This window comes from Palaemon carinicauda, chromosome 41 (assembly GCF_036898095.1).
Source record: "Palaemon carinicauda isolate YSFRI2023 chromosome 41, ASM3689809v2, whole genome shotgun sequence".
NCBI lineage: Eukaryota > Metazoa > Arthropoda > Malacostraca > Decapoda > Palaemonidae > Palaemon > Palaemon carinicauda.
In genome coordinates, this window is record NC_090765.1 from 21,736,476 (window position 1) to 21,758,195 (window position 21,720).

The window sequence follows — 21,720 nt, forward strand, 5'->3', positions numbered from 1 at the left end:
CGTTCAACCTCGTTGCGAAGAGATCCATCACCGGCGACCCCCATTTCAGAATGATGGTTTTGGCTAATTCTGGGTGCAGGGACCATTCAGAACCCACTACTTGTCCCATCCTGCTGAGGCCGTCGGCCAGGACATTCCTTTTTCCTGGAATGAACCTTGCTGAGATCCTGGTCTGTTCTACCTCGGCCCATTCCAGCAGTTCCAACGTGAGGACGCACAACTCCTTTGATCTTAGTCATCCTTGTTTCTTTATGTAGGTCACTACCGTGGCATTGTCGCACATCAACGCCACGGTATTCCCCCGGAGTAAATGGACGAACTCCAGGCACGCCCTTCGTACTGCCCGCATCTCTAACACGTTTATGTACTGGGCTTTCTCCTCGTTCGTCCAGGTCCCTCTTGCTGACCGTCCGAGCAGATGGGCACCCCACCCCTCCTTTGATGCGTCCGTGAACAGGAGCATCCCCCGAGGGTCGGCTGCGAAGGGCACTCCCTTGAGGGTGTTCGACCTGCCGCACCACCACTCTAGGACCTCCTTCGTCTCCGGGAACACCGGGATCACCTTGTGGGGGGAGTCCCTCTGGTTCCAGTTCTTCTTCAGATTCCACTGGACCTCTCTGAGCTTCAGCCTGCCGTGGGGGACCAGTATCTCTAATGACACAAGGTGCCCTATCAGTCTCTGCCAGTCCTTCACTCTCCTGGGCTGGTCCGACAGGAAGGGGCGGAGGACTCGGTCTAGGTTGTCTAATCTCTCCGCAGAGGGGAAGGCTCTTGCCAACCGGGAGTCCAGAACTATTCTGAGGTAGGTCATCCTGGTGGAGGGTATCAACTGGGACTTCTTCAGGTTGATGATGATACCCAGGACGTTGCAGAACTGCAGAAGCTTCATGCCTTGTTCCCTCAGTACTTCCTCTGAGGCTGAAAGTAACAACCAGTCGTCTAGGTACCGAATCAGGCGAATGCCCTTTTCGTGTGCCCAGGCTGAGACCGTCGTGAAGACCCTGGTGAAGACCTGAAGGGCTGTGGACAGCCCGAAGCAGAGGGTCTTGAACTGCAACGTCTGGGTACCCCATTTCACCCGTAGGTACTTCCTGCTGGATGGATGAATTGGAATTTGGAAGTAGGCATCCTTGAGGTCTACTGACATCATGAAGTCCCCTTCCCTCAAGGACGCTAAGACCGACTTCGGAGTATCCATCTTGAAGTCGGTCTTGCACACGAATTTGGTGAGGGCTGAGAGGTCTATGACTGGTCTCCAGCCCCTGTCGCCTTCTCCACCAGGAACAGCCTGCTGTAGAACCCCGGACCAGGGTCCTTGACTGGTTCCATCGCTCCTTTTGCCAACATCGCTGAGACTTCTCCCTGTAGGGCTTTCTTTTTCAAGGGGTCCTTGGGGGCTAGCCACCCTGCCTGCTGATCTGGTATCAGAGGTGGGGGTTCCGCTAGGAAGGATAACCTGTACCCTTCCTTCAGGACTGCCACGGTCCACGGGTCTGCTCCGTGGTCTTTCCATGCTTGCCAAGAGTGTTTGAGGCATCCCCCACCTGAGGCTTCGGCAGGAGTAGGGGGCCTCCCTCCCTATCTTCTCCTAGAGGCGCGGCCTGAACGCCCTCTTCTGGACATTGCATACGAAGGCCTATAGGAGGATTGAGCTGAGGCTGTTCCCCTACGGGAGGGCTGAGAGGACTGTGACCAGGCCGTAGTAGGGGTGTCTCTCCTGGTCTGGCTAGGAGTAGCCCGAGATGGCGGAGGAACATCGGAGATCGACCTTCTGTGCGCAGGCCTCCTCACTGGGGGAGGTCTGGGATCGCCCTGGTCCTTGAGTTTTCTGACCCTTTTAATCGACTCCTCAGCTGTCTTCAGGGGGAAAATCGAGTCATCCCACAGGGTTAGGCTTCTCAGGGACCTCGCCTCTCTGTCGGGGAGCCGTCTGGTTATCTTGTTAAGGACCGTGTCCCTCCTCTGTAGGACCCAGTTGGCGGCCTGTGCTAGTGACTGGTATGAGAGAAACTTCAGGGCCTTACCTCCTGAGCTAATCAGCTCCTTGAGTAAGGCCTGATTTTCTGGGACCGTGAGGTTGTACCATGCCTGGACGCCCACCAGGGTAGAAGCCCACCAATCCATCCAGGAGGAGACGTTCACCAGGTCCTTCGCAATCTCCTCCATCATGGTGGCTTCTGCAGGAGAGAAACAGATTGGTGCTGACGAGGCTCTCTCTTCCGCAGCTCCTTGTCCCAAAACGGCGATTGCAGGTTCCAGGGTACATGCGCCTGCACGGTGGCCCTCCAGAAGGTAGAATTTGCTCGGGGACTTCAGGCCCTGCAGTAGTTTGGAGGAACTCTGGTTCTTGGGAGCCTCGGCGTGGTTGGCCACAATCTTGTCTACGTGGGCTCTACCTAGGGTCACATCCCTGGCTAGCGAAAGGGCCAGGGAGGGTCTCTGCTGGACGGGGGCATCCACCAGTCTGTTGAGACTGGACCGCCAGAATTCCTCGGAGGAGGGCTCGGGCTCATCTAGCCTGTGGTGTCTCCGGATGAGGCCTATCACTCTGCGATAGGCTGATACTTCCGCTGCAGAGCCCTCCCTCTGATTGTCCAGCCCCGCCACAGGACGAACTGCTGCATGCGACGGGGCACCTCCGTCGGACGCCTCCGTACGGGGAGAAGCCAAGGCCTTGGTCCTCTCCATCTCCTGGGGTTCTGGTTGCAGAACGGGCATAGCCGTCGAGACGGAGGCCTCCGTCCTCGGTCTATCCTTCCTCACGGAGGACCACGTGTCTGCGGGTCTACTCGACGAGGGGAGCCGTCCTTCACGATCCTGACGGCTCAGGGATGTCTTGGAGGTCTGGACGTGGCTGCCAGACCGAAGGGGCGACTCTCTCCGCTGGGCGGATGGAGCCGGAACCTTCACGGACTTATGCCTGTCTGCTGGGACCTGGAACGACCACTCTCTCTGTCGGTCGGATCTGCTACTGGAAGAGTACCTCTCCGGAGAACGGGCTCTAGGGCGCCAACCTGAAGAGCCTGGGACCGCTGCTAACTCCAACAGTCTGCTGCGAGGTATAACCACCCACTCCTCATCTGGGGAACTACTTCTCATCCATTTCCTTCTGGGGGATCCGGAACTTCTTCTCCCGTGGCGAGACCTGGAGCGGGAGCACGAACGGGAGTGCCCCCTGCGGGACGTCTCTCGATGCCTTCTGTGTTTTCTACGGGCTTCGTCCTCCGAGGAGCAGGAAAAAGCCTCGACTGACAAACCCGACAACTTGTAGGCCCGTTTAGGCGGGGCCGACTCCCGCGAAGACGTAGGAGGGATCCCTCGACCAGCGGCGGGGCCTGTGGGAAGACGTCCGGAAACGTAGCAGATGGCGCTGGAGGGGAGCACGGACGCTCTTCAGTGGGGGACCAGGAACCGAAGTCCTCTTCCATTCTCAGCGGGGACCTGAATCGTGTCTTCGGGGGTACGATGTCGGCGAGTGTTCCTTCTCAGCGGTACCTTTGACTGTAGAAGTTCCTGAAAAATAAGCCCAGGAGGCTGGAGAAGAATTAGGGACATTTTTCACTCACATAGGGTCATCAGAGGAGACGTTCCCTGCTTGCACCAGGACTCCGTCCCCCCCACACACTCCCGACCCTCCCTCAGGCCCCACACTTGCCTGGAAAGACGCCACAACCCCACTATCTTGCAGCTCAGACTCCTGGGGAAGGGCCACAGGCCTCTTCCCCACAACGGACTTACCTCGTCCCCTACTCTGGGTAGGGGAGGGTGGCAGGGAAGCTCATCTCGACGACACGCCCGGCGAAGCAAGGGGAGAAGCGATGCTCGACTTCCTAGGCGACTTCTTCGTCGCCTTCTTCTTTTTGGTGCTATAACACATCCACTGCACCTCGTTCCAGGACACGCACTCCGGACACGTGGCGGTAGGGGACCACACACTGCCCCTACACGACAAACACAGGGAGTGCGGGTCTACTTCCGGTTTCGATAGAAACGCTCCACGCGATTTACCGGCCATAGGCCCAGGACAACGGCGGTGATGCTCCATAACGTAGTAGGAAGTACTACGAGACAAGAACGCACAGGGGAAGCAAAGGGAAAAGCACAAAGGAACCACGTGGGAACCGCGTGAGACACAAAGGGGTCGGGGACACAAAGAGTCACACTGGGATTAAGGATAGCGGCGAGATGATATCGTGACGCAACCAGAGAACTTACTGGAAGTCGAGACCTGAGCAAGCATGCTCTCTGACCCAGGGTTAGCCTCAGGGTGCGTATCACTCCGTCTGAGGTTACCCTTCATAGAAAATGGGTATAGGGTAGACTACACAAAACTCTGGTCGGTTGGGAGGAGATCCCATATACTCCTAAGAAAGCAGTTTGAGGTAAGTACTCCGTGTTGGAACAAACTACTTAATTTACAGGCATTAACAGTTAGTTTAGGTATATTGAATGGTTCAAATGTATTTGGCTATACAGTATTTCATTGTAGTCATACTTTGAGCTAAAAGCTTTATTAAGAAATTTGATGCAGTGTTTTTGTAGGTTTTGGAACGAATTATGTAGGCGATTTACATGTAAAACGTGACCCGTAACACAAAATATTTTACGAAACGAAAGCCACTCCAGAACTAATTAATTTTGTGTTGTGAGGCATTACTGTTCCTCAATTTATTAAGCCTCCTATTACAGACTATTTCTTAGTCGGTATGTGTTCTTACATATGAATCTTCGTCACAGTGAGTGGGGCTGTGATGATAACTGTCTGATTTCAATACATTTTACAAAACTTTCATAGCCCACTCATGGAGTTAGATTGTTGTCCCAAGTAGCTATATTTGGAAGTGTAAAACAACCATCATTAGATACACTAATTGTGGATCAATTTTAATTCTTCTATAATCAGTGAATTTGACACAAAAGACCACTTATTTAGTTAAACTCTAATATGCCACAACTTAGAATTTTTTAATTCCCTGGTACATTTTAATCAGGATGACATGGTTCGAGTGGAAACCGTTCTGCGTAATGCTATAGCAGAGCTAGGAGAGTCCTTGGGGACTGAACAATGTTCTAGCCTTCTTGAGTGCCCTTCTCCAGACAAAATAGGGACGAGACGTAAACTTCATTGTTGTACCCACCGTTGTTGGCCTGTTTTTTTCCAGAGAGCCTTGGGATCTAAGGCTGGGTGCAACGGCAGCCTGAGGTTCAGGAGCGTTGCGAACAGATCCCTAGTTGGAGGACCCCGTAAAGTCGGGACTTTGTCGGCTACAAGGTGATCCGAAGACCATTCGGTATACCTTATCTGAGAAGCTGTGCACAGATTGTTGGCGAGCACATTCCTCTAGTCTGGAATAAAGCAGGCTGATAGCGACACCGAACGGACTTTGGCCCATCTTAGTGTTTATACTCTTAGATGGGAAGAGCCTACGAGCAAGTTCCTTCTTGCTTGTCGATGTGAGCCTCTATGTGGTGTGTGGTATTGTCGCCCATCACATCACTGAGTGGTCTGTTAGGAACCGATGAGCCTGCTGAAGGACCGGAAAGTTGGCCTTCATCTCTTAAGAGATTTAAGTGAAGGTACTTTCGGACTCTGTCCAGAGGGCTGAGGTCATGTGGTGCAGCACTATGGTCTCTCCTCTCTTCTTTTAATGTGTTCTAAGCACAGCAGCAAGTCTGAGGGGGTGGGGAAGGATGAGAAGGTTTTACCGCTCTGTAGATTCTCAACTGACACCCATCCCTTGAGGTTCGTCCAAACTTCTGGTCCCTTGGGGGTCAGAATATCTGGGGGATCGAGGGCCTGATTCCAATCAGACTCAAATCACTCTGGGATGGGAGTTCTCGTTTTGAGAAAGTTTTGTGGAGATTGGTGTCTAGAATCATTCCCAGATACACTTCCGCAGATTTACCTTGATCACTGGATCTTAGTAAAAAGACTTCAGAAGTTCTGGTGCTAATGCAAGGTTGCCACTGAGTCTGCTAAGGTCACTCAGTTGTCCCGAAATGGAGGAGACAGAACTGTCTCTCTCCTTCTCAAGATCTAGTTTGCTGTTTGCGTCAAGGACTGGAATGTCAAGAATTTTATCGCCTTGCCCCCAGAGCGTATGAGCTCATGCATTAGGGCTTGATTCTCAGGCACCGAGAGATCGTGGGAAAGGTGAAAGCCTGCTAAAGTGCATGCCCACAGGTCCAACCAGGAGGCCACATTGATGATGTCCTGAGACGTGTCTTCCATCATAGTGGCCTCTGTCTGTGAGAAGACCACGGGGGCAGTAAGGATCCTGTCATCCGTGCTGCCCTGGCTCAGAGCCTCAACGGCTTCTTCCATTGCTCAAGGCCCTGCAGGCAGCCTGTCCGGCACATAAGATTTCTTCTGGGTCCTAAGCCTGGGCAGGAGCTTGAAGGACCCTTGGCCCTGAGGGAGTTCTTGTATCCCGAGACAAAACGGTTGATGTGGTCCATGCCCAGGGACACGTCTGGAGTCACTGGTAGGGTCAAGGATGGTTTCGGCTGTATAGGGTTGTCCACCATCCTACCCAAACCCGAAAGCCAGGCCTGCTCCGAGAATGGTTGGGCTCATCCAGTCTGTGGTGATGCCGTATAAGGGCTAAAACTTTTCTGTATGAGGATGCTTCATCAGGTGAACAATCTCCAGCATCCACTAAGCCCACTACCACTTGATCCACCGTGTCAGCTGATTCTTCGATCACGGATGGATCTGTGGGGGCGGTCGTATCCCTGGCATCCGACCGACTTGACGGAGCGGCATCTCTATCACGGATGGAGCCCTCGAGGAGGAGGTAGCCGTCATGGGTCTACCCCCTCCCGGAGGTATCCGTGGTGAGTGACTGCCATGCTGTGCCAGTGGCTGCATCCGATGCATGGATGGAGCCGGTGATACATTATATGTATATATCCACTAAGCTCACTACCACTTGATCCGCCGTGTCGGCTGATTTTTCGATCACGGATGGATCCGTGGGGGCAGTCGTATCCCTGGCATCCGGTCGACTCGACGGAGCGGCTATCTCCATCACGGATGGAGCCCTCGAGGAGGAGGTAGCCGTCATAGGTCTACCCCCTCCCGGAGGAATCTGTGGCGAGTACCTGCCATGCTGTGCCAACGGCTGCATCCGATGCATGGATGGAGCCGGAGAGACGTTGGGTATAGGAACAATGCTGCTGGGCTGAGCCAGCGGCTGCCTCCGCACTTGCCGGGCAAGGGCAAAGAAAAGCTAGTGTGTGCCAACGGCTGCATCCGAAGCGTGGACGGAGCCGAAGAGACACTGGGCAAAGGCACGTTAGCGGCTCCAGCAGCCGCCAAGGCAGGCACTGGAACGGCAAGAGCCATGTTCGACCCACAAGGGGGAAAAATTAACTTACCCAATTTTGCCCTCTTCTTCTTCTTGTTCTTTTTCATAGCAACTCTGGCCTTCTTCCTAGACAGGCCTGAGTTCGCGCTCAACGTCCTCCTCTTCGATTTCTTTTTTCTTTTTCTTCATCTCCTGGTCGCTGGAGTCTTCCGACGACGAAGAGCTGGAGGACGAGGTAGCGTCCGAGGAAGACGAAGAAGAGGAGGAGCTATCGGAGGACCCTGAATCCTCTGCCACCAACATGGGGGCTTGCAATTGTGCTACCGGGGTGACGGGTTGCATAACGTCAGGAGGTAGTGAAACAAGGCGCCGGAGGCGTGAGCAGTGACCCACGTGAGGCAAACCAGCCATAAAACTCCTCGTCTTGCTGCATGGGTGACCTGAAGGGCGGCCTTGGTGCCGTCCACACAATGGAATCCGGGTCAGAAGAGAACATGGCTCGTCTTTTCTTGTCCTGGTCGCCCCCTGAAGTCGCTGCACCTGAAAAACACTACCAAGGTGGTGGGGAAGGAGCTGGTGTCCCTAAGCTCCCCCACACCGGATCCTCACTCGAGACGGGTCCTGCGGGCACCAGAACCTCGTCTACCGAAAGCACTCCCGGAACCATAGCAGACTCCTCACTCGTCTGCGTAGGCACAATGCATTTGGATTTATCAATATCAGACTCATGGGGAACAGCAATGGGCTGTTTCCCCGCAACGGACTTACCTCATCCCCTACTCTGGGAAGGGGAAGGGGAACCGCTCTCAGAAGGAGCTGAAGGAGACGTTATCGGAGAACGGGAAAACAAAAAGGGAACATGTGGTGGGTCGGATGGGATGTGAGAGAGAGCTGCGAGATGTGATCTACGCTGCAACCAGATGCTTACTGACGACAACAACCCAGTAGCGCACCCACGCGCTGACCCCGGGTCGACTCAGGGCACTTATCCCTCCACCACGGAGGGACCCGACAAGGGAAAACGGAGATAGGGGGGACTGCGCAAAATTCTTGGTCGGATAGGAGTTCGAGGTAATTACTCTGTGTTGGAACAAATAGATGTTTCCTATGTCAAAATCCCTTGTATTCCCCACACTAAAAAGATGTTCTCGTCAGTCTCAAAATTAGAGGAAATATACGAGGTACATAATTGGTTAACCAAACTTGTTGCGCAATCAGAGACTGAAACCAGACTTGGCCGGTAGTCATCAGGGAGGGAAGGATCTATAGCACAGATCAAGGCAGACATAACAAGTGCTTCGTATCCTTTCTAATGATCAAGGATATGGAGGGAGCATTGACTTCATGCCTCAAGCCCCCCCCCCCCCCCCCCCCTCATCTACAGACCTATGGCCATCAACCAATAATGACCTCGAGAGGTACAATCTTTCCAACACGAGATACTGCAGTACCCCGTTCAGAGAAGGAACAGTTCTTGTCAAGGAAGGGAAGTGAAACCATACTTCACAGGCTCATCCAGAGCTGTGTACCAATGGCCCACCTAGCTACTGGTCAGCACCAGGGGCTTGGACACAGTGCCAGGAATCAACCCCTTGAAAAGAGTGGTGTTGTCAAGTGCTCTATACTTGCAACTACTACTGGCCTTCCTGGACTCCTACTTTTCCTTAGAAGCGTCAGTATCAGAATTGGAAGAGGATGAAAAATGAATCTCTTTCCACTTAACTGCTTCTCATCAGGCCATAAATCTCTCCCAAGGGGAGAAACCACACTAGATGCTACATCTACTGGGTGTCTTCTTCTGATAATGGGACAGCAGTACTGTACCCCATTTAGAGAAGGGAGCAGAATCTACAGTCTAGGTAGTAAAGATGTAGTTGAGTGGTCAAGCTCTTTCAACACAAGGTAGACACAACCCCACATGGGGCCATGCACCTGTCCTATCTGGCAACCAGTAGCTAGGAGAACTCAGGTCACAGCCCAAGAAGAAACCATGTCACGTGTTATCCCGGAAACCACCAGTATTGTTCACCCCCACAAGGAGAGGTGAAGTTCTAAGCAACCATCGAAATATGCATTTTTTTCAACATGGGACACAGCAGTACGCCATCTAGAGAAGAGAGCAGAGCTCACAGTCTCAATAGGAATGTGGAGTATGCCCGGGCTCATCAAACACAGGCCGACAGAAGATGAATATGTAGCCATGATGACATCTATAATTATCATGTGCCTTATTATAGTTACTGATTGAAATAAAGATAAAATAAGTACTGTAAATGAAAGTCATATAGCAAAAGATATCCGGTGTATTTACGTTCAAAGGTAATGTCACAATGCTCAAGTGTATTCTTGAAAAGGGAAGATGCAAAAGATATATTGACAAGTTTTTTGTTTTTACATTCTTAGGACATGGCCATCCTTCAAATTAGCCGAGTTTTGTAGATACTGTACTATGTGCTTCATTGACTTAAATTACTCCTAATGTGTTTTATAACAAAGAGACATACAATATAAAGACAAGAAATGCATCTTAAACAACAGGGCATTCCATTTGACCTAGAAAAGTAATTATGCACTACATATATCCAGTAAAATTCAAGAATAAATTACTACCAGACATTAGTAATTTCTACAAATAAATTAGTTGAGACATTATGCAATACAAAGAATTAATATTAAATCTACTTCTCATATTAATTTTTATGATAATGTACAATTATCATTTGTCTGTATTAGATACATACAATTATAATTAACTTCCTTTATCCATAATAATTTCTAAACTAAACCACAAAATCTAAGGGATAATTAACTTGTTTGTAAATTGCTAAGGCATCACAATTACACATTTCATTTGTGTAAATTAAGGTACTGATTCTACTGCAGCATTTAGGCAAGTGAGGAGATAAGATTAACAATACTTTCCTGTAATTTTCAATACATAATGCAGTACTAACATCTTGTAATGTTCATAGGGAAGTACAGCCAATGGTACGAATAGCGTTGAAATGAAAGCCAATTCCTAGAAAGCTTGGTTTTACAATTATCAAAATGTTATAAAAAGAAATAAACGGGAGTACCAAAACCATTCAACAGTTAGGTAAGTGATAAAATCCTCTGGGGTCACAGCCTATTTTTGTTTGTATATGGCAATCTTGCATTTATAAAGTACAGTATGTAAATAAGTATGCGAATGTTTTACAAAGATACATTTGACTATATATATATATATGAATACTACGCCATTCAAGTATTACATATATCTTTATACGGGGTACAATGGAACAAAGATTGACAGTACCTTCTATTTAGCATTCTGGAGAATGGATTTTTATAAACAAAAACTTAGTGCAGTACCACTAGGTGGGGCAAAGCCTCCACAGATGTCAATACAACCACCTTTAAAATCCTTGGGATACTTTTTACTTCTACAAAACAACTTTTAGTAAAAACTAAACATTGTCCTTCTGGTGCTCAATGTCGTACCCTGAAAAGTTAAGTTTGTTGTAAATTGCATACTGAATGTGCTTCGAAATACCTGTTTACAGTATTCATTTATTTTGTTGCTCTTACTGAAAATAGTAGCAATTCAGCAAATAAACAACCTTTTGTAACTAGAACACTTTTAAATACAATAAGAAAGTATGTAATACTGCTATACTATACACAGTACAGTATGCTCCTTTGAAACTGATTAAACCTGGAATGATGCAGACTATAAAAAAGATACTTAGACAAATCTTTAAATATTCTTAAAACCACAAAAATTAACATATTGATAAATCATAATCTAAAAGTCACATCTTAGCTTTGCTAACGTGAATGATTATAATAAAATTACTAATACAATCTACTCATACCATTTTATGGTATAGAATTTATTTCATAATCAAGATTTAAGCAAAACTACAACCACCAAGAATAAAACACCATCAATACATTGAACTATATGTGGGCCTGCATGACTAACAAACTTTTGATGAATAAATATAAATTACTCTAAAAAAAAAACTGCATATTGCACTGTTTATCCTGTTCTTAGTTGCAGGAATAATGGTAACAAAAACTGTCAACATTTTTAATTTAATATAAAAGTAAAATGTCTAGCTTAATTTACACATCTCCATTAGATATTGTGAAGAAATATGGTACAATCAAATGCTATGCCGTTTTAACTTAACTCTCACAATGACTGCATTGAAATTATCCATTAATCCGGCCCCCAAAAAAAACAGTGTTCACAGCCACACCTAACATTAAGGCCCGGTTTAATCTAGCTCTAAATTTACTAATGAATTACATTAATTGAATGAATTATTTCATATGACATGACTGAATGAAAAAATCCAACCACTACATAAGAAAGAACCCTACATTTTAGAGCACATCTTATCGATATTTAAGGATTCTGCGAGGCTGGCGTCATGAAAGATGAACTAATCATACTTAGGATCTAAAGCACGCCAAATTATTTTCCTGTCTCCAAGTTTGTATGCATTATCGACTGAAAAAAAAATCAAGCACACCAAATTCATTTTCTTACACTCCTGGTTTTTAGGTATTTTAAAAAATCCTAAAAGAAAACATTATGCTGTAATGCCCCCTTTTTATCAATTGTTGATAAGCTATTTCCAACAATTTCTCTGACACCTCAATAAAAACACGTTTTCTTCTTTAAAAAAATCAAGCACATTTTGCTAAACTATGACTTTCTGCTTTGAATTTATAATTCCAAAAGATATTTTTTTATTTCATCTTGATCTCTTTGTAACCAAGCAGAATTGAGGCGGATGGTTTCTAAACTCTGCTGGACAGTGCGCTCAGTTCCAGGAATCTGGTGCTCACGGAAGAAGGCTTCAACCTCTGCTGCCATTTCTTCAGTTGCAAAATTTTCAGTGATGTATTTAATAAGACGTGTAACAAGATATCCACCCTGTAAGAATCAAAATAAAATAAAAAAAAAAATCACACTAACCCACTAATAGTTATAATGAATCAAATAAAATTTATAAAGCTTACAAATTATTATTAACTCTGTGAATATCATGGGGGTACATGAACAGAATAGGAAATAAAAATGCTCAGCTCATACAATGATTTATATTAATTGTTTTCTAATATTTTTGTAAGTGGGTGAAATGAGATCAAAGCTAATACTGTAGGAACTTTTAGAAAACTCCAAAAACAGGAAAAACAGAATGTATAAAATCATACTAGCATCTGTAAATGCATACTTGCAAGGGGGAATAAAAAAAAACAGATAACAGAATTAAGACAAAACCACTAGAATTTCTAGCTAAAATGACAAATTTGGAAGTGATTTGTGTTTTCCTAATGATATAAACCTTTGCTCTTTACATGTACAGGGATTATACTTTTGGTGAAGCTAAAGGAATACCCCGGTCACACACACATGCCCGTTTTGTCTCGTCACTTTTTATTGCGGGTAGGACTTATCGCGGGACAGGTGATGGCGGGCCAATTTGTTCAAATAGCTCAAGGTTTGTATCATTAGGAAATTAAAATTACTTCCAAATTTGTCATTTTTTCTGACACTAATTACAAACCATTTCACTATTTATAGGGATGACACTCCCAAGGAGGGTGGAAGTCCAAACCAACTGGCTGGTATTTGACAAGGGGTTTTCCCATATGTGCTCATGTAGCTGGGAGAAACCCTGATATCTTGCTAAATAGTGGCCTGAACAATCTGTGATTGTGTGATACTAGCAGAGTGTGACTAGTCTAGGTAAGAATTCTCAGAAACATAACTCTGAATCAACCATAGACGTTACCCAATCCCACCGTGCGAAGGGGTATGGGGACGTTACAAGTATGTATCTCTATCCCTGGTTACACGAGGGAAATGGTTTTACTTGCAGACAGTGGAGGCCAGCCAGCTTTGCAGAGTACCGTAGGCGCTGTTCCCCAAAAGAGGGGAAGATGAAAGAAAGAGCCAATCATTCTTTATCTTTCATCCCTGAATTGACCCTGGTTAAACTCTGGCCCTCCACCATCTGTTACTTGTCCATCCAGGAGCCTGAGGTGTTTAAACCATTTATTGTGTAGCCACTAAAGGGCCAATGGAGAACGTCTTCATGTTCCTGTGGGTCACGTCTTGTAGGAAGTGTGCGGTGAAGGTCGTTTGACACTTCCACACACCCGCTTGCAAGGCCTGCGTCACAAAGTACAGTGATACCTCGGTAGTCGAACGACTCTAAATTCGAACAAATTGGAGTTCGGCCAAAAAATTCTAGTAATTTTTGCTGCAGTGTTCGAACAAAGAATTGGAACTCCAACACAGACGAACACATGGCCGAGTGAGATGAGCAGCCATCTCGGCTACTCTCACCTGGTCGGGTAGCATCATTTCAAGAAAGATCGTCAGTCCGACAAAACGAGTTGAGAATTTATTGTGATTTAGTGCGTTTTATTGTCTTTTTTTGCCGATAATAATGGGCCCCAAGATAGTTAGTGATAAGGGGAAGGATAAGAGGAAAACAGTGAGAACTACAATCGAGTTGAAGAAGAAAATTATTGCGAAATACAGTGATACCTCGGTACTCGACCATAATCCGTTCGAGATCCGTGTTCGACCTCCGATTTGTTCGAGTACCGAATTTTTTTTCCCCATAAGAAATAATGGTATATATTCTATTCCGTTCCCAAGCACTCGAACAGGCCCAAAATATTAATAAAACGTGTACCTAAACAACAATAATTATCTAAATGTGTATGAAATTGGTCAGAAAATCCTATAAAACAATTTTAAACCATTTACTGTACTAAAATAAAACAATTTTAAACCATTTTCTGTACTGTAGTGAACATACCTTTGAGCAGCGGTTCGATGGCATACAGGGATGGATGTGGAGAGGATGGAAGGGGGAGGTTACTGCTTGGAAGGAGAGTCCCCTTCCATGATGTGGCGGGGTAGTTCTCCTTCAGGAGTTGTTTCTCTCTCCAATGAAAGGGTGGGCAGATCTATTTCAGGGGTTTCTTCTCTTCTTTGTCTCTTCTTTGGAGGAGAAACAGGCTTTGATGTAGCAGCTTTCTTTTCTTTTGTGAAAAACTGGTCTATTGTTAATTGTTTCTTCCTCCTCTGCAGTATTCTTCGAAAATGATACATGACACTATCATTAAACATATGCACTGCCCGGTTTGCTACTGCAATTTCTGGGTGGTATTTTTCAGCAAAAGCCTGCACATCTGCCCACTTGGAACAAATTTCATTGATGAGAGAACTTGGAACATCCTCCCTTACCTCATCCTCTTCTGAAGATTCCTGCTCCACAATCAGATCCTGCTGCTGTTGTTGTTGCAGGTGCAACAATTCCTCCACAGTCAACTCGGTAGAATGGCTTTCTACAAGCTCATCAATATCATCCTTGTCGACCTCAAGCCCCAAACTCCTGCCCATGACAACAATTTCCTCAACGACATCAGTGTCATCAGAAATTACAGGGGTAGCAGTGCTTGGACCCGCCTCTGGTTGGAAACCTTCAAACTCCCTCTCTGTGACACATGATGGCCACAGCTTACGCCAGGCAGAGTTCAATGTCCTATAGGTCACACCTCGCCAAGCTTGGTCAATCATGTTAACAGAGTTGAGGATGCTGAAGTGTTCCTTCCAGAATTCCTTTAGGGTCAACTTCGTGTCACTGGTCACTTCAAAACACTTTCTGAAAAGGGCCTTGGTATAGAGTTTTTTGAAGTTTGAAATGACCTGTTGGTCCATGGGCTGGAGTATGGGAGTAGTATTGGGGGGCAAGAATTTGATTTTGATAAAGCTGTATTCTTCTTTCAAGTCATCCTCGAGACCTGGAGGATGTGCAGGAGCATTGTCCATAACCAGAAGACATTTCATTGGCAAGCTCTTTTCAATGAGGTAAGCCTTAACCTGGGGGGCAAACACTTCGTTTATCCACTCAGTAAAGAATTGTCTTGTGACCCAAGATTTAGTGTTCGAGCGCCACATAACTGGTAGTGCACTTTTACAAATATTATTTCGTTTGAACACCCGGGGGTTGTCCGAGTGGTACACTAACAAGGGTTTGATCTTGCAATCGCCACTTGCATTTGCACACAGCAACAATGTTAGCCTATCTTTCATTGGCTTGTGACCTGGCATCTTCGTCTCGTCCTTGGTAATGTACGTATTGGCTGGCATTTTCTTCCAAAATAACCCAGTCTCATCACAATTAAAGACTTGTTGTGCGATCAAATTTTGTTCATTTATGTACCGATCGAATTCCCCCACGTATTTATCGGCTGCAATTTGATCCGAACTAGCTGCCTCCCCATGCCTAGTAACACGATGAATACCTGTTCTATTACGAAACTTTTCAAACCAACCCCTGCTCGCTTTAAATGTAAATGAATCACTTTCACTGGTACTCGGACTTTTCTTCACTAATTCTTCATAGATATGCAACGCTTTTTCACAAATGAACGCTTCACTAACACTTTCCCCGGCCAACTGTTTTTCTTTAATAAATATTAAAAGCAACTTTTCCATCTCCTCAATCACTTGTGGCCTTTGCTTAGTTACCGCCGTAACTCCCGTTGCAACATTCGCCTTCTTAATCATTTCTTTATGCTTTAAAAACGTAGAAATGGTCGACTTCGCCATTCCGTATTCTACCGCTAAATCGGACACTCGTACACCATTCTCATATTTCGCTATAATTTCCTTCTTCAACTCGATCGTTGTTCGCACTGTTTTCCTCTTCTCCTTCCCCTTAACACTCATTACTTTCTTGGGACTCATTATGAAAGCTAAAAAAGCAATTAAAAGCACTGAAAATCACTAAATCACAACGAATGCTGATCGCGCGTTGTCTGAGTGACGCTCTCGAGAGAACTGATGCTTCCCGAACAAGCGAGAGTGGCCGAGATGGCGCGATCATCACAAAGCCCATGCGGTCGTCACGTGTTCGGCTGGTCGAGTACCGAATTTTTGGTCGAGCACCGCAGCAAAAATTTCTCGAAAATTTTGGTCGAACTCCGAATTGTTCGAGTATAGAGTCGTTCGACTACCGAGGTATCACTGTACAAGAATGGTATACGAGAGTCTGATTTAGCCTTACAGTATGGCATGGCGAAGTCGACCATTTTGACCTTTTTGAAAAATGAGGAAGTGATAAAGAAAGCTAATGTTGTACAGGGAGTGACAGCAATTAGTAAGCAAAGGCCACAAGTCATTGAGGAAATGGAAAAGTTGCTCCTTATATTTATTAACCCACGAAGGATGACCCGTCCATATAATGGATGGATTAATTGCCCTCAACTTGTGAGCGTCTATATTGTGGATGCATTTTTTTCATCCTTCTCCCTCATAAGTATGACTTTAGCTCCACCTTCTATTGACGTCACAGGCTACTTTAACCAATCAGTGATCGTTTACAAAGCAAAGTTGCCAGAAATCTTATACTTTGAGGTTATAGGTGTGCTAAGCATGCGCCATTGGCGATGGGGGTAGGTGCCGTTTGGCTTATCGATCGAGATTTTATTATCTGTTGGCGGGATAAAAGATGTTGATTATCTTTATGATTCAGAAACAAGTGCTGATGATTTCAGCCATAGTGAGCATGATAATGATGATTATATTACTAATAGCGATGTTTATGAAGACGATCTTGACATTGAACCTCTTGCTTCATCCTCTAGCAGAAGCCCTACTAACACAGAAGACATTACTCACAGGAACAATGAAGATTAATTCTAGATTTAGTTCTAAATGCTTATATTATCTATCAGCAAAATACTGATAGGCCATCCAAGAGATAATTATGAACGCTGTAATATTTTTGTAAATCCGCATTACCAAATGGTGAAAAAGTGTCATTTGATATATTGATATCTAATTTTTTTTTACCACCCTATTACTGGATAGAATATTCTGTTTTTTTTTTTTTTAGGACTTTTTCAAAATTACATTCTTTACAAAATTAGTGCTGTTATAACAAATAGGAATAATAAGTTTTGCAATAATCCAGCTTCAAAGTGACTGATTTTTTTGCAACTGTGATTTCTAAAGACATTTTTTTTTTTATATCCAAAGTAATTAACAATGCATTAAACAATAAATGCCCTATTAAAAAAAAACTCATCTTCTTGCGGTTTCAATGATACCAAATACTTATATATTAGAGTGAAAAATAATATATTTACAGTTTTTTTTCTTTTTTCTATAAATATCAATAAACCGTCGTCCTCCTTTGGCGGCGCTGCCCGTCATCCTTCGTGGGTTAAAGAAAAGCAGTTGGCCAGGGAAAGTATAAGTGAAGCTTTCATTTGTGAGAAAGCTCTTCATATTTATGAAGAATTGGTGAAGAAAGTGCCAAGCAGTAACCTCCCCCTTCCGTCCTCTCCACATCCATTCCTGTATGTCATTGAACCGCTGCTCAAAGGTACAGTAAATGGTTTGAAATTGTTTTATAGGATTTTCCGACCAATTTCGTATACATTTAAATAATTATTGTTGTTTAGGTACACGTTTTATTAATATTTTGGGCATTTTGGAATGCGTAGGAATGTATAAAACTAAATACCATTATTTCTTATGGGAAAAAAGGTTTCGGTACTCGAACAAATCGGTGGTCGTACACTGATCCCGAATGGATTATGGTAGAGTACCGAGGTATTACTGTAGTGCTTAAATACTAGAGACATACTCATGGCTCTAACATTATAAGCTCTAGGTCTCCTCTGTTGAGAAAGATCAGGATTCAATGTCTAGTCTTTGACCTTGTGAATCCAAGCTGAGAACATGTTCTTGGTGATCCTTTTCTTGACCTTTATTGAGCTGATGAAGAGTGCTCACACTCGGGGGGTGGGGGTGGTTCCTGCGGTTCTCTTGAGGTAGCGCCTCAAGTACCTCCCTGGCATAGTAATTGTTGATCCGGATCATTTGTCACGCTACAAAGGACTTCCAATCCGAAGGGTTCAAATCTGGGATACAATACTGCTAGGAACGAAGTCAAGCATGACCTTCCCCATCACCGTGAATGAGATGTCATAGAGGGACCATGGAATTCACAGACTCTCTTGGTCGAAGCCAACGCGAGCAGGAAACCTGTCTTCAAGGTCAGGTGAAGATCTGCTGCTTGGCGTTGTGGGTCATAGGGGGCACCCTTTAGGGACCGAAGGACGTGAACCGTGCTCCATGGAGGTCTAACTTCTGACTAAGGGCAGGTAGGCAATACCGACGCAGAGGAAAAGTCAACTCCTTTAGGCCTGAAGGCCGAGTAGTAGCCTTTCCCCGCTCAGACTGAGAGGAGTTCCCCCCTCCCCCCGTAGGTATCAAACAAATCTGTGCCGCCTTGAAAAACGCCATTAAACAGTTAAATCAGCAAATCAGTCTGACCTCATCTGTATCCCCACACATAATTACCGCAAGGAGAGAGGCAGATGGGGACGTGAAATGGCGAGATGCGATTGTATCATCTGCCACTGCTAGGCCAGGGGGATTCTCAGAGCTCCCATCAATCAAGTTAGAATATGATCAGCTAACCAGACAGGTGTGGAGAAGAAGTTTGTCAGTTATGGATGACGTCGGCAGTGACCAGCTCAACGTTCCTTTATGTAAATTAGTTTTTTGTTTAATATAATCATTTCCCTATGTGTGCCTTCTCTCTGTGTACCTTGATTAACTTTGAAACTGTTCACTTGTATCAGAAGACTGAGCGTCTTGAGCACTTCAATACAGTAAGACTTATTGAGATGTTCTTAATTCAAGAAAACTCGTTTACTCTTAACTGAAGAAAGTCATCTGAGGAAAGCTGTTTAGTCTGTGCTCAATTATGCCAAATAATTTAGAAAAAAAATAGTTGCTATCAGTTTAACAATGGTCTACTTAACGCCCATTTCCAAGTATTTTTTAACTGTTTATTCTAAGTGGACATAGTGCATGGCACACATGGATGTCCACAAAGGAACACTCTGGCTTGGGGATTGTCTGTCTATGTCGGCACCAGTCCATGGTCCAGTGTTTTAGAGGCAGATGAATCTCAAGTACCCAGCCGGAGAAGAGGATAAAGCAGATGGCAGTAATTTATCCCATCCCCTCTGCAATAGGATGGTTCTGTAATCGGGGACTGAAGGAGGTCTGAGAATGCCGACATCAGTGAGTGAAGGAGTGCAGACTCTTCCCTCTGCATGCAAGCATGCTATAATAGCCCCAAGTGGTGCCATTTTCTCATCTTACTATACAGGAGTATCATGGATTGAGGGAGGAGCCAGAGTTCAATTTCCAGGTAGAATGGGTAGATGGAGAGTGCTGAAGCTCTGCCATCAATAGGGAAATAAAAGTTGTTTGGAGCAGTACACTCCTCTCATACCTGGCTACCAGAATAGTTAGGGAACCGAAGTCAAAACCCCGGGGTGATTGTGGACGTAACACGGGGTCACAGCCTCGACCTATTGCATTGGCCTTGTGTAGTACACTAGAGTGAATATAAGAATGTGATATCTGGTTTTCCTCAGAGTAGTGTTCTTGGCTCATTACTTTTCATATTACATAACATGTGGTTTGGCCTAGAAAACAAGCTTGTTGCATATGATGCTACTCTCTCTGCCTCAATTCCATCCCCTGAATCCCTTAATAGAGATCTAGCTAAAATTAGAGCACGGTGCAAATTACAGGGGGTCCTCGGGTTACGACGCTTCAATAATTAAACCACTACGCTGCTTGGTTATCACTGTTGATTTCATAGGAGCAGATCCTTTCACATGTTCAACGATGCGCTCTTTGTCCTTATGAATAGTAGCTACGGTCGAACGACTAAGGCCAAGTGATCGGCCAATGTTCGTTGACGTTTCACCGCTTTTAGACCACTAAATAATATCTAATTTCACTTCCATGGTGAAGGCCTTTCTTTTCTTAGATGCACTACCATACCATACCATACCATATGAGAGAGAGAGAGAGAGAGAGAGAGAGAGACGCTGTCTTCCTCGCCTGCAACCACCACAGAGCGCACTAGAAACTAGTTTGCAATTGTTTACGTCGCTAACGATGTAAAACGGAACAACGCTTAATATTATTTTTTATATTTTTATGGGGGGGGGCGTTCATAACCACGAAACAGTGTAAGTCGGGACCGTCGTAACCCGAGGACCCCCTAGGGCATGAAACTAAACACTACTAACACCCAAAGTATGATTGTAAGTAAGTTGAGAACAGTTGCTCCTCAATATCCATGTCTCTGTACTGATATGTTTCTCAAGTACAACTTTTAAAATTGTAGGAAATTCTTGATAGCAAATTTACCTTTGAGAAACACATTTGATCTATTATTTTTTCATAAGGCTCAATTACTACACAGTATTCTAAAAGTTTAATGCCAGCTGCAGCTGTGATGGGATTGTGGAATGATGTTCCTAATCAGGAACTTGAATAGGTGGCACTTCAGAAGTTCAAACTTGCAGACAACATTTTTATGTTGAACAGGATGACATGCGTCTCTCTTCATAGTTTATATATGACATATCTACTTTAACATTGTTACTGGTATCAAGACATTTTATATACATTAATCGTCGCTTCTCAGTTGGAGGTACTAGGCTTATAGCATACTGCTTTTCCAACAAGGGTTCTAGCTTAGCTAAGAATAATAATGCAGGGTAGCCTGGGAACCCATGATACGCCACTTGGCTGTAACACAGGGTCACCAAAGTACGGGTTCGAACACAAATTAATAAGGGAGTTATTTGATCTGAAAATTGAGGTTGATGGCACAATACTCGAAGTTGATCAGCTGATTTGAATGTAAACAATGCATAAGATTTGCTATGTTTTTTATTATAAAAACTATTCTAAAATGTGAATATTACATGCATTATTAATGGATACACTTATGTGGAACACCAGTTTAATCAAAATCTGTTTTTCAAATACAGCTGTAATTTTTTACCACAGTAAATGGATATACGCTGTACAGAGAGAGGTAGGACCAGCTGTGTGGAGAGATAGGTGGTGGCGCGAAGCACTCCCAGTGGAAAGGAGCACGGGCTATTTGAAATCATCGCGCAGCGTGAATTTTAATGCGAATGAGAATTTTTAGTTAACAGGTATTGCGTTTTTCTCGGTCACGTAAAACTGAAACCGCAAAGAACCCGCAATAAAGGAGGGCCGAGTGTACACATATTTGTGGCCAAAACACGAGAGCATTTAACTGGAGGATGGATCCTCATCCTCGCTTACCATCTCTCGTTAACTACATCATTGACTGCTGCACCTCATACTAAAAAAATATTCCTAACTTAGAGAACTCAGGTTTGTATACATATAGGAACAAATTTGGTTTTATAAAAAGGATACCAACATATTTACTTTAAAGACAAATAACTACACAAGGGTTACAGAATATGTAATAGCGTGAAAGAAAATTTTCATATTGTATTATCTAAC

General features: G+C 44.9%; 1 protein-coding gene and 1 long non-coding RNA gene across 3 annotated transcripts in view; one reads left to right on the top strand and one right to left on the bottom strand.

Annotated features, from left to right (window-relative positions):
• LOC137632311 (uncharacterized) overlaps positions 1–12,210 on the top strand; it is a 192,027-nt gene extending 179,817 nt beyond the window's left edge. Inside the window, exon 3 of the long non-coding RNA XR_011042041.1 lies at positions 12,087–12,210. This is a non-coding gene — a long non-coding RNA (uncharacterized lncRNA). The remainder of the gene's footprint in view (positions 1–12,086) is intronic.
• Psa (puromycin-sensitive aminopeptidase) overlaps positions 9,598–21,720 on the bottom strand; it is a 79,124-nt gene continuing 67,001 nt past the window's right edge. For both annotated transcript variants that reach the window (XM_068364225.1, XM_068364224.1), the window contains exon 16: positions 9,598–12,240. In XM_068364225.1, coding sequence (XP_068220326.1) covers positions 12,031–12,240 — 210 coding nt within the window. In that variant the 3' untranslated portion in view covers positions 9,598–12,030. The remainder of the gene's footprint in view (positions 12,241–21,720) is intronic.